This window comes from Ranitomeya variabilis, chromosome 3, assembly GCF_051348905.1.
Source record: "Ranitomeya variabilis isolate aRanVar5 chromosome 3, aRanVar5.hap1, whole genome shotgun sequence".
Taxonomy (NCBI): domain Eukaryota; kingdom Metazoa; phylum Chordata; class Amphibia; order Anura; family Dendrobatidae; genus Ranitomeya; species Ranitomeya variabilis.
In genome coordinates this window covers 137,351,572-137,365,450 of record NC_135234.1, presented here as the reverse complement: position 1 = coordinate 137,365,450, position 13,879 = coordinate 137,351,572, and the positions used below count along the sequence as shown (strand labels likewise).

At 45.6% G+C, this 13,879-nt stretch overlaps 1 protein-coding gene across 3 annotated transcripts in view; it reads right to left on the bottom strand.

The window, feature by feature from the left end:
* Positions 1-4,404: 4,404 nt before the first annotated feature.
* The window catches only part of LOC143815470 (acetylserotonin O-methyltransferase-like), a 201,420-nt gene continuing 191,945 nt past the window's right edge, over positions 4,405-13,879 (bottom strand). For all 3 annotated transcript variants that reach the window (XM_077294687.1, XM_077294688.1, XM_077294689.1), the window contains one exon: positions 4,405-4,817. In XM_077294687.1, coding sequence (XP_077150802.1) covers positions 4,600-4,817 — 218 coding nt within the window. In that variant the 3' untranslated portion in view covers positions 4,405-4,599. The remainder of the gene's footprint in view (positions 4,818-13,879) is intronic.

Here is a 13,879-nt window from a genome sequence, read left to right as displayed (position 1 = left end):
GTTGACACAGGAGTCTTAAAGTAATTTCAGGATGGTTTTTTGAAAGGGTTTTCAGTTGACCGTGAAGTCCTCTTTTGTATCCTTCTGCTATCTAGAAAGTGGACCTCTCTTTCCTAAATCTACTTTCATACTGTGTATGTCTTTTCCTCTTAATTCACCGTTATTACATGTGGGGGGCTGCTATCATCTTTTGGGGTATTTCCCTAGAGGTAAGCCAGGTCTGTTTCTTCCTCTACCAGGCGTAGTTAGTCCTCCGGCTGGCGCGTGGCATATAGGAAGCCGTAGGTATGCTCCCTGGCTACTGTTAGTTGTGAGGTAGATTTAGCTCACGGTCAACTCGAGTTTCCATCACCCGAGAGCTCGTTCGTTACTTATGTGTTTTTTACGTTCCCTTGCCATTGGGAACCATGACACTCCACCAACCGATGCGCTTCAGCAAACTCAGATGCACCACTCAAAGAGCTAAGATCGATCGCACCTGGACTGTGTCCTATCTATGGAAAAACCCAGAGCCCTGGCTCCATGGAATTCTGGATAAACAGATTGTACCAGTGGCAAGAACTGGCTAAGTTTGCCATAGGAGATTTCAGTTGTGTTCAGCCTGCAGTGTTCTGTCAAAAAGGGTATGTACTATGATAGGTGGCTTTATAATAAACAAGTGGACCAACTGGCCTTCTTACAAGTGTGAAAAAACTTATATTTGTCAAAATCAATTAGGCATGGATCAGTGCCGACTTCCATTCAACCTAAGATGATGTCAATAAACCAGAGTATCCGCCTGCCTGTCCTTTGTGTTCTACATTGTTTAGCTGCCACCAGTGCCAATGCCCTTTATGCAGCCGCATATTTCCTGCCAGTCTATCATGTTATACTTACAGGTGCTTCTCACAAAATGAGAATATCATCAAAAAGTTAATTTATTTTAGTTCTTCAATACAGTAAGTGAAACTCATATTATACAGAGTCATTACAAAAAAGTGATTTATTTCAAGTATTTATTTCTGTTAATATTGATGATTATGGCTTACAGCCAATGAAAACCCAGAAGTCATTATCTCAGTAAATTAGAATACTTTTTAACACCAGCTTGAAAAATGATTTTAAATTCCAAAATGTTGGCCTACTGAAATTTATGTTCAGTAAATGCACTCAATACTTGACCGGGGATCTTTTTGCATCAATTACTGCATCAATGTGGTGTGGCATGGACATGATCAGCTTGTGGCACTGCTGCAGTGTTATGGAAACCCAGGTTGCTTTGATAGCAGCCTTCAGCTTGTCTGTATTGTTGGGCCTTGTGTCTGTCATCTTCCTCTTGACAACACCCCATAGATTCTCTAGAGAAGATGGGATGTGCTTGGTATGTAAGATCAGTCAAAAACAGCAGGCATGCCTAATTGCATATCAGCTGACAGGCTCTCAGTCACCTCAACTGTAGGGGGTAAATGAGTGGAGCTTCTTCGGTTAGGGAGGGGGAAGAATCAGAAGATGCGGTTGATGGGGTGGATGGTGGTTGGTGATGCCCGCTAGTCTGCATTTTAGTACAGTGACATTCTCAGATTAACGCATGTTGATCGTGCATGTGCCAGTTTATGCATGTAGTACTGAAATTATTTCATTTTGTTTACTCTACTAGATCTTTTTTAAAAAGTTGACAGCTAAGGTGATTTTTTAGATTTTTGCCGGTCTTAAAAAAAGACCCAAGATAGGCAACTGCAGAAGCGTCCTCTGCCAGATTTTGTTTAATCGCGTTTATTTTTAAGGTTATGTTTTTGTTTAAGGGGAAGGAGTAATTTTTGTCATAGCAGTTAGGCGGGGGAGGGAGGTCCTCGAAGTTGGTGGAAAGAGGGGAATGGTGGATTGTGGGGGGGGACCTCTAGTGGTCCTGGACTCCCCCGGAGTGGATTGCGAGTGGTTGTGGTAGATCAGCCCGTGGAGGGGCTGATTAAAGGATTTGGTAATCAGTTGGTTTGGCCGGGTTGGTCAATACCTGCCTCTGCGCTGGTGCTTAGCGGCTGGAGGCAAGACTAAGCCTGGAGGCCAAGGTACACAATTTGAATTTATGCAAGGTTATTTTTTAGGCTTCGAGGACCACCACTCCCTGGGGGGGATATTGTTTACATGTTGTATTGTAAGTTTAATAAAAGGCTGCTCTGGCCATTTAATACAAAATTTGGTGTAATGTCATTATTCAGGAGGGGACCTTATGATAAGGCAGTTTATGATAGATCAGATTAAGTAATTAAGGTTAGGCAATTTAAGTCAGTAAAGGCGGTCATGAGTCACGTGTACCCCTTACGTCATGCTTCAGACCACATTATTCCACTGAAACTGCCCTAAATAAAGTCACCAACGACCTACTAACCAACAAATGAAAGCGTCATGAGTTTGTCCTCCTTCTCCTGGACCTGGCATCTGTCTTTGACACAGTGGACCATTCCCTCTTACTACAGACTTTCTGATCTGTTGACATTACAGACTTGGCCCTTTGTTGGATCTCCTTGTACCTAACAGACAGGACATTCAGTGTCTGCCACTCAAACACATCCTCCTCATCTCGCCCCCTATGTGTCAGTGTCCACCAAGGTTCAATTGTAGGACCAGGAACTATGCTTAGAGGGTGCCCGCTCCCTCCCTCTTAAAGGGACCGCCCACATCAACCTAAGGTATTCCCAGCCTATAGCTGCAGGACACCTTCTATTTAAGTCTTCTCCAATATGGTGGTGCCTGAGATACGTTGCCTTGCATTCTTGCCAGTTGGCAGGATCCCAAGGTTTGCCTGTCTGCTATTCTACCCTATACCCATCTGGTCTTACCTGTCTGTGTTCTTCTCTCCATCAGCCAGTCCCGATCGAAAGTGTCAGTGCCCATCTGTCTAAAACCTGGTCCAGTCCGCATCTACCAGTGCTCTTCTGTTCCTCAGCCATTCCCATCTGCACCCGTGGTTCCAGAGTGCCTACAGTGCCTGGCTGCATTTTTCATCCCTCCTTTGGGCCATAGCAGATTACCCGCTGTAGGGGGTCAGCTGCCACATTCTGTAGGTCAGGCATGGAGTGTTTTCGCCTGCTGCCACTTGTCTGAGTAGGAATTTGGTAGGCCACCTAGTTCCGCCCCTTCCAGGCTTTCAAAGGGATACACAAGAATGATTCCACCATCTTGCTCGTTACAGTCTCCATCTGCTGGGTTGGCTTTTGTGGAAGAGGTTTCGGTTCCCACTCTGCTAGTTCTACTCTATAGCAATTGATGCCACTTTGTTGGTTTCTGCCACTTATTTTTGTAAATGTGTAGACTCCTGGTTGGGTCTCCTTCATGCTTGTTGCCTGTAGCAGTAGGCCTCCAAGATCGTCAAGCGTCAAGCCTTCACTTCAACTACCTGTGTTACTATCCTTAGATTTTTCTGACAATAGTAGTCTACCAAATTTATATGATATTTGTGCCACCTGAGTGTGGCCGAGTATGAAAGCAAGTTGAGATGTTGCAAGTGGTATCAGGGCTCCCAGCACAGGAAGTCTACACCAAACCCTCACCCACCTCATTTTACTGTGACATTCAATTGAACTCTGCAAATGCTGTCCCAGACCCCGATACCTCATGCCTGGCTGACTGCTGTAGTGCCATGCTACAATTAGTACTGTGGGTGAATTGAGGCCACTTTCCTGGTGTCTGCCCCTCATTTGATGTGTTTTGGCAGCATTTGGGGCCGTTCTTAGGTGTTGTGCATGCGTATGCTTTTGCCTCCCGTTGACCTGAATGGCGTTTGGTTATGTTCGGCGAACATTGCAAATTCAGCAATCGTAATCCAAACCGAACTCTGAAATATTCACTCATTTCTACTGGTTAGTAAAGATTCTTTTTTTTTGCACATTCACTCCTGCCCTCATTATTTTAGTTAGTCATTTATAGGGTTTTGGTAAACCTCTGAAGGCATGCACTCGGCATACATATACATATCTCCCATATTTGTCTAAAAATATTTAGGATTGAAAGTCCTCAGCTTGTCTTATCTATTGCATTATTTCTCTGCTATGTTGTGAATAAATATGTGATTCTTCAGATTTTGCATTATTCTATGCCTGATGAAGAGACCTGAGTAGTCTCGAAAGCTTGCAATTTGTTACCATCTTTTCAGTTCGCCATTAAAAGGTATCAACTACTGAGGACTCTAAATTCTAAATATTTTTCTATCTATTGGCTAACACGGTACAAAGATATATATCTTTCCTGTATCTATCTAATCAGATATCTATCTCTCATATCTATTTGTTTATTTTACTTACTTATATAGCGCCATTAATTCCACATCGCTTTACAGATATTATCTATCTCATATCTATCCATTTATGCATATATATTAACAAAAAACAAACAAAAAAAACCCCAGATAATAACATTTGAAACACTAGCGACATCTACTGGATACTTATTGAGATAGCAGGAGAAATCCAGAGTAAAATAAATCAAGCCCCTAAAATTCTGACTATGTGAAATATGTGTCAGTCTAAATAAAATGTTATTACTTTTGATATTCATTCAACATTAGGAAAATAAAATTCCAATTTTTTTTTTTTTAATTAAATCACAGCCATAAGATGATGCCTCTCAGATTAATTTCCTTCCCAGTATTGCATCATGTAGCTTTCCAGTGGCTTTGACCTTAATGTCCCTAAAGCCAGAGTCTATAAGGAGCTTGGTATACTCAGATGGCGTCCGTTCTCTGCCTTCTGTCTGGACCAACATGTTCAGTGAGAGCAGCTGGGAAGTCACGGGGCCACTTTTGTCTTCATTTAGAAGGGCTTCAACTAGCAGCACCCCACCGCCTAAGGATTACCGAGAGAGATAGTGGCAATTATTATCACAAAGGTAAAGCAAGAACCGTCTGACGTTCTGATTGTTATCTGTGGTTGTAACAATAAGTTTAATTTAACATATCAAGCTATGAATGTACATATTAATAACATATCAGATCAATGTCATATCAATTTACTTATTGATAGCATCAAAAACATATTAATATACCATATTATATGGCCGCGTCTGAAGACCAAAAATTGTGATATCTAATAGTTTGATGTATTTGCTACTAAACATAAACAATTACTATTAGTAAAGCCAAACAACAAGAATATATCATACTAGATGGTGGCCCGATTCAATGCATCGGGTATTCTAGAATATGTATGTAGTTTACTTATGAAGATTTCTGAATAATGCAATGAATACACAGGATTCGGCTGGCCGGGAGCGACCAATCAGCGAAGCGTGGTTCAAATCCGGCGGCAATTCGTGGACGGCGGGGCGCGACTAATCAGTGAAGCCAGGGCCAGCTCCAGGTTTTTGAGGGCCCCGGGCGAAAGAGTCTCACAGCCCACATAGTATATAACACAGCCCATGTAGCATATAACACAGCCCACGTAGTATACAGCACAGCCACGTAGTATATAGCACAGTGCACGCAGCATAGAACACAGCCACATAGTATATAGCACAGCCACGTAGTATACAGCACAGCCACATAGTATATAACACAGCTAAGTAGTATATAACACAGCCACGTAGTAGATAGCACAGCCACTTAGTGTACTGTACAGCCATGTAGTATATAGCACAGTCACGTAGTATATAGCACAGCCCACACAGTATATAACACAGCCCATGTAGTATATTGCACAGCCACGTAGCATGTAACACACCCCACTTAGAATATAGCACAGCGACTTTGTATATAACACAGCCCATGCAGTATATAACACAGCCCACGTAGTATATAGCAATGTGGGCACCATATCCCTGTTAAAAAACAATTAAAATAAAAAACAGCTATATACTCACCTTCCGGCGGCCCCTGGATCCAGCCCAGGCCTTTAGCGATGCTCCTCGCGACGCTCTGTTCCCAGTAATGCCTTGCAGCAATAACCCGTGATGATGTAGCGGTCTCACGAGACTGCTACGTCATCATCTCGCGAGACCGCTACGTGATGTCGAGTCATTGCCGCAATGCATTCTTGGGACCGGAGCGTTGCGAGGAGAGGGAAAGGCTGCCATTGACGCCGGAAGGTGAGAATATAATGGTTTGGGTTTTTTTTAATCATTATTTTTAACATATGTTTTTACTATTGATGCTGCATAGGCAGCATCAATAGTAAAAAGTGAAGCGGTGTTTAAATCTCGCCCCAATATCGCTGATTGGTCGCGGCCCGCCAGGCGTGACTAATCAGCGACCCGGGATTTCCACGACAGACAAACAGACGGAAGTACCCCTTAGACAATTATATATAGAGATTTCCCAACACAGTGCCATCATTACTACACTACAAATATTAGGTAAGTGAGTATTTTGACCATTTTTATGCAGATTCTCCACTTCCAATATTTATAGACGTGAATGCTTATTGGTAGTGTTGAGCGATACCGTCCGATACTTGAAAGTATCGGTATCGGAAAGTATCGGCCGATACCGTCACAGTATCGGAATCCAATCCGATACCGATACCCGATACCAATACAAGTCAATGGGACTCATGTATCGGACGGTATCCCTGATGGTTCCCAGGGTCTGAAGGAGAGGAAACTCTCCTTCAGGCCCTGGGAACCATATAAATGTGTAAAAGAAAGAATTAAAATAAAAAATATCGCTATACTCACCTGTCCGACGCAGCCGGGACTTCAGCGAGGGAACCGGCAGCGTTGTTTGTTTAAAAATCGCGCTATTACTTGGTTACGTGAATTCCCGGCTTGTGATTGGTCAGGTCGGCCATGTTGCCGGGACGCGGACCAATCACAGCAAGCCGTGACGAAATTACGTCACGGCTTGCTGTGATTGGTCCGCGTCCCGGCAATATGGCCGCCCTGACCAATCACAAGCCGGGACGTCACGGGAGGCTGGACACGCGCTCATTTTAAAATGGGCGCGTGTCCAGCCTCCCGTGACGTCACGGCTTGTGATTGGTTGCGCCGCGATCAACCAATCACAAGCCGGGAGGCTGGACGCGCTCATTTTGAAATGGGCGCGTGTCCAGCCTCCCGTGACGTCACGGCTTGTGATTGGTTGCGCCGCGATCAACCAATCACAAGCCGGGAGGCTGGACGCGCTCATTTTGAAATGGGCGCGTGTCCAGCCTCCCGGCTTGTGATTGGTTGACCGCGACGCAACCAATCACAAGCCGTGACGTCACGGGAGGCTGGACACGCGCCCTTTTTAAAATGAGCGCGTTTCCAGCCTCCCGTGACGTCACGGCTTGTGATTGGTTAATGGCGGCCATGTTGCCGGGACGCGGACCAATCACAGCAAGCCGTGACGTATTTTCGTCACGGCTTGCTGTGATTGGTCCGCGGCCCGGCAACATGGCCGCCCTGACCAATCACAAGCCGGGACTTCGCGTAACCATGTAAAAGCGGGAATTTTAAACAAACAACGCTGCCGGTTCCTGCGCTGAGGTCCCGGCTGCGTCGGACAGGTGAGTATAGCGATATTTTTTATTTTAATTCTCTATTTTACACATTTTAACATTAATGTTGTTCCGATACCCGATACCCGATACCACAAGAGTATCGGAATCCCGGTATCGGAATTCCGATACAGCAAGTATCGGCCGATACCCGATACTTGCAGCATCGGAATGCTCAACACTACTTATTGGATGAAGCATATCAGGTGATGAATATTTGTGTAATGAGGCAAGATGTGGCCTAAGGATATGAAGAATATCAATGTATGCAGAATTATTATGCAGCTTGTTCAAAATGGGTAAAAAAAAGAGATTTAGGGGACGTGTCCTGGCCATAATGGAGGAAGGCTGCTAGTCCCTGAGCTCCTACTTCCCCGGCCGAATAAAGCCCTGCAACAGCCCAGAAACTGACTTTACCGGAGTCTATGCCTGCTAAACGGAGGCCTGCATGTCCCAACACCCCTTCTGGACCCCCTGTGGAGTTCTCTGCAAGTATATCTCGCTTTTTAAGAAGCTTTGGGAAGGGGCCTTGGAGCTGCACTGATCCTAAGATGACTGATCCCTCCCCCAAGCCCTGCAGCACTACACATGAGGCAAAAAACAAACAGAGAGAGAAGGAGACACTGCAGGCCTGCACTGAGGTTTCCAGAGCGTCTGTCACCAGACTGTTTACTCAGGAGAGGCCCCTGGAGGCCCCCCTGCAGGGGGTCTCAGATGAAGGTACCGCAGGGGAGAGGGAGGATGGTGGGGGCTCGGATCATGAGACTGTACAAACAGAGGGAGAAGCGGTGAGGTCCTGGACACAGAGAGCTGATCTCTACCCCTCCCAAACTGAGTGGCCTGTGCTGCAGGAGACTCAGCTGCCTCCTAGCCTGTCACCTCGGCCACTTACACCTGCAGAGAGGGTGCTTCAACAACTCTATATTCAGAAACCGGACTGTGGAGCAGGTTATCTCCCCCCTCTACTAAATCACCCCACAGAAGCCACAGGGGGTGAACGACGAGTGGAGCCGACCATCAGTGGAGGTCCCAGTGGTTCCCCTATTTTACCAAATATGCGGCCACAAGATAGCCCTGACCCAGACATGTGGGAAGCTTTTAAGGCCCGTATTAGCAACGTTCCAACTAAAGAGGAACTTGAGGGCTTTATCTCCAGGGTGGAGAACTCCTTTAAAGCTGAAACAATGGCCCTGAGAGGGGACGTCTCAGCTCTAACGGGCAGAGTCACACTTACTGACACTACTGTGGAAAATCTCTCCAGCAAGATCCTAGCCCTTGAGGATAAATTGTCAGCCCAGACGTCCACCTTTGAGAGCTTTCTAGACCATATGGAGGACTTGGAGAATCGGGAGAGAAGGCAAAATCTGAGAGTGAGGGGTCTACCGGAATCAGTCCAAGCCAGTGACCTAACTGCGACTCTTCAAGCTTTGTTCAATTCCGTTAGGAACACTGCCCCAGAGTTGGGTATTGAATTTGACAGAGCTCATAGGTCGCTGGGTCCTCCCCCTGAGGATGGAGGTCTGCCTAGAGATGTGATTTGTCGTTTTCATAGGTACCAAGTGAAGGAAGAAATCCACAACTGTTCCAGAAAGACCCAGGAGATCCGTTTCCAAGATTGCCAATTACAGTTCCTCTCGGATCTGTCACGGAGAACCCTCCAAAAGAGGAGAGCTCTGCGACCTCTACTTAACCTCCTTCGCCAGAGCCAGATCCCCTATTCTTGGGGATATCCGTTCCGCCTTCAGGTTCGGCGGGGAACCCAGATGGTGTCCTTATCTCACCCCAGGGAGCATCGTTCATTTCTCTCCCTTCTGAACCTCGAGGATTCGGGCCTACAATTCCCTGACTGGCCTTATCCCGTTGGTCAGGATATGGGCCCTATGCCACAGCGCCGAAAGAGGGCGCATCGCAACCGTGGAAGAGGCCGCACTAGATCTCGTGGTAGAGGACAGAACTGTAATGATGTATCTGAAGACGGCTGATATGCAAGCGTCCAGTATTTTTGGTTCAGTCGGTTGCAGACCCTTAGGTCTTTGGTCTAGCTTTAGGCAGTAATGGCCGTGTTGATGATATATGCTTTGCTCTTTTCCCTTGGTCATTTTCCCTTCCCTCTCCACTATTCCATTCTCTTCCTTCCCCCTTCTTATTCTTCCTCCTCCCTCTCCTCTCCTTTGATTACCCCTTCCCCCCCCCCCTTTTTTCTTCTCCCTTTCCCTCCCCCTCTGGTAGTTCGGTTGTACTGGGTAATTTTGTGTATTTTTTTTGTCTCAGGGAAGTTCGCCGGGGAACATGGTGTGTTATACAGCTATATTGTTTATCGAATCCATCGGTATATGATTTATTTTGTTATATATTGTTTTGACTTTCTTCCTTTCTTCAGTGGAAAGGACACGACCCGTTAAGGGGTTATACGGTTGGTCCAAACCGTGATATTCGTGAAACGACTATACCCCATATCTTAAGTAAGAGTTTTTAATTTTCAGCTCCCCCAGGGGTACAATTTACTGCTACATTCCTTTTTTCTTCTATATTTGCCTACTCTTTTTCTCTTCTTTTTCTTCTAATTTGCTGCGTCTTGTTTTCTGCTCTCATCTCTCAGGTGGCAGGATAACCCCTTTTTGGGGCCTAACGGTTGGGTACTCGACGTTCTATTGAAAAATGGGTTCCTTAAAATTTGGTTCCCTAAATGTACGGGGATTCATTACTCCCCAAAAACGAAGCCACGTACTTTCAGATATGCACAAGCTAGGGGTTCAGATACTTTTTCTTCAAGAAACTCATTTTAGAGCTGACCGGATACCAGTTGTCAGGGGTAAACTTTATGATAGATGGTCCCATAGTTCCAACCCCGAATCGAGGACAAAAGGTGTCTCAATAGCCTTTTGTAAGAATTTAAATATCATATTGATAGACAAGGTCATAGATGAAGGGGGATGCTATATTTTTATGAAAGTTAAAGTTGCTGAACGGATCCTGACCCTAGTTAACTGGTATCTCCCGAACCGGGAACAGCCTAAGGTCTGCAAGTCTCTATTGTTGAAACTGTCTTCATTTGCGGAGGGCCAGGTTGTGATAGGTGGTGATTTTAACTTTGTCTTTGATCCCAAACTAGATACCTCCTATGGTCGGGGGGCGGTCCCATCGAGAAAGGTGAGAGCCCTACAAAAATTCTTACTTAAACTACATCTGATAGATGTTTGGAGAATCCTCAATCCTAGAGGTAAGGATTATACTTTTTATTCTACTCCACATAACTCCTACAGCAGAATTGACCTTTTTCTGGTCAGCAAGGGGGTCTTATCTTGGAGGCCTGATGCCAAGATTGGTAATATGGTTCAATCGGATCATTGCCCTATTTTTCTATCCTTGGAGATACCCTGGCTGGCTATGAAAAAATTCTCATGGAAATTGAATGGCAACCTTTTACGAGACACCACCTGTTTGAGTGATTTGAAATCTGACATTGCAGCGTTCACCCATACTCATGCGTCAGATCCCACACCTCAGGCAATTAAATGGGAAGCACTGAAGTGCATCATGAGAGGCACCTTAATCAAACATGGGGCTAGAATAAAAAAACTTCAGACTGAGGAAATAGACGCTTTGCTGTCACAAATTCAGACCCTGGAAAGCAGGCATAAGAATTCGAGGTCCTCTGAGACTTTGGTCGAGCTCACTACAAAAAGGCTTGAACTTAAAGGCCTGCTGGATAGACGGTTTATGGGTGACAAGGAAAGAACTAAAGGGTTTTTCTACAAAAGAGCTAATGTTTGTGGGCGCCCTCTAGCACGACTGCTTCATCCCAGATCGGGTCCCACCCTTATCTCATCACTCAAAAATGATAAGGGCCAACTGGTCCATAGTAATGAGGAGATCCTAGAGGTCTTTCAAAAGTTCTATAAATCCCTGTACAACATTAGGGGCAGGTTCGCTGACTTGGATCCCACCACGTTGAAAAATAAAATTAAATCTTATATGAATAGGATCAAGGTCCCGTCCCTCCCTGAGGCGGATTTGGTGGTCCTGGAAAAGGACGTAACCCCTGAGGAGCTGTCAGAAGCTGTTAAATCCACGTCCACCTCTAAATGTCCTGGGCCGGATGGGTTCACTCCCTTATTCTATAAATCCCTTCTATCTGACTTGCTTCCTTAAATGGTCCTCACCTTTAATGCGATTTCTGAGGAGAATAGCTTTACCCCCCAGTCCCTAGAGGCTCATATTTCTGTTCTGCCAAAGCCTAATAAAGATACCCTGCTGGCCGGGAGTTATAGGCCAATCTCCCTGATCAACGTCGATGTAAAATTATTTGCCAAGGTATTGGCTGACAGATTGTCGGGACTTCTCCCATCTATTATCGACCTTGATCAGGTGGGCTTTGTCAAGGGCCGGGAGGCGCGGGACAGCATTATCAGGTCTCTTCTCCTTATTGAGAGGACCAAGATGCAAAAGTCCCCTCTTTGTCTTCTGTCGATTGACGCGGAAAAGGCCTTTGATAGAGTCCATTGGGACTTTCTACGGGAGACTCTGACCCATATTGGCTTACAATCCAATTTCCTGGGGAAAATCATGTCATTATATTCAAAACCCTCAGCTCGTGTTAGAGTCAATGGATCTTTGTCCTATCGTTTTTATATTCAGAACGGTACTAGACAAGGCTGCCCATTGTCGCCCCTATTATATGTTTTAGTTATTGAGCATTTGGCTAAGGCTATCCGAGTTAATGACAGTATCTCAGGGATTCAGGTTGGAAACTCTAACCATAAAACGGCCCTATTTGCCGATGACATCCTCCTCTTCGTCTCTAACCCAGTCGTCTCTTTTCCAGTGCTTATGAAGGAGTTTGAATCCTTCGGGGATTTAAGTAACTTCAAGATTAATTACTCCAAAACTGAGGTCCTAAACATTTCTTTATCTTCTTCCGTGGTGGCTTCCTTGAAGCGGGCCTTCCCCTTTAGATGGCAACAGGATCAGATTTCATATCTCGGGGTGAACCTCACCTCGGATCCTCTTCAATTATTTTCTTTGAACCATCAGGTCATTTTGAACAGGGTGGGATCCCTTCTGGAGTCTTACAGCCCATTGAGGCTGTCGTGGCTCGGTAGGATTCAGGTGATTAAGATGGATATCCTGCCGAGATTTCTTTATATCTTTCAGGCGATTCCCATTTGGCCACGTAAATCGTTTTTTATTAAAATACAGTCCTTGATTTCCCATTTTATCTGGAAGGGGAAAACACCGAGGGTGAGTTACAAGGTTTTATCTAGGCCACGCCAGTTTGGTGGGGTGGGTCTACCCAACCTCCGAAACTATTGCAGGGCGGCCATATTAGTTCGCCTCTTGGACTGGAAATATAAACTTAAATTTAAAAAATGGGTAGAGTTGGAACAAGAATGGTCCGATTTGCCTCTTCATTATCTTCAGTGGATCCCAAAGCAATATGCTCTTCAACGGGGGAGATTTTCCTTCTTAACCTCAGAGGCTATGAGGGCATGGCACTGCAGTGGTGTGAAGGGGTCCGCTCCTCCTGGGGCCAGCCTTCTTACACCTATTTTTTGCAACCCGGCATTTCCTCCGGGCATTCACAGGAAAGCTTTCATGGGATGGAAATACGAGGATGACATACGGGTTGGTGATATCTTACAGCGTGGCGAGATTCCCACCCTCTGTTCCCTCCAAACCCAATCTCCCTCCACTAAACTTCTTTGGTGGGAGTACTTGCAGGTCCGGTCCTTCCTGGCCTCTTTGAATTTGCCAAGGGGTTCGAACTGTAGACTCTCTCCCTTGGAACTGTTGTTTGCCGGTGGAGACGCCCCGAGCAGGGGAATCTCTTCCCTCTACTCAATTTTTTCAACACCTGACTCTGACGCAAGGCTCTATTTCCAGTCTGCTTGGGAGAAGGATTTAGGGCGGACTTTGTCGGATGAGGAATGGGAGTGTTGCTTCCTGATGAACCATAAACTCCCGAGTTCCAGTGAGGCCTCGGAGAAGGGGTATAAACTGCAATATAGGTGGTACCTCACACCTGACAGGTTACACAAATTTTCTCCCTCAATTTCAAACTGCTGCTGGAGGTGTGGAAATGGCATTGGCTCCCTTTTGCATATCTGGTGGGGCTGCCCCTTGATTAGAACATTCTGGGACCAAGTGTTCCGAAATTATGGTTTGATCACAGGCAAGCACATCACCGGTACTCCGGAGATTGCATTGCTCTCCATGATTCCCGGTTCGGTGGGATCCCAAAAAAAGGACATCCTTAAATTTTGCCTAGCGGCTGCTAGGACGGTGATCCCCCGCCGATGGCGAGACCCGGTTCCCCCCGATGTTGTGGAGTGGTTTTCAGAATTTGAAACCATCTTTAGGATGGAGGAAATTGATGCAGACCTTTCACAGACAAGGGTCTCCTTTTTAGGTATCTGGACTGAATGGATTCTATT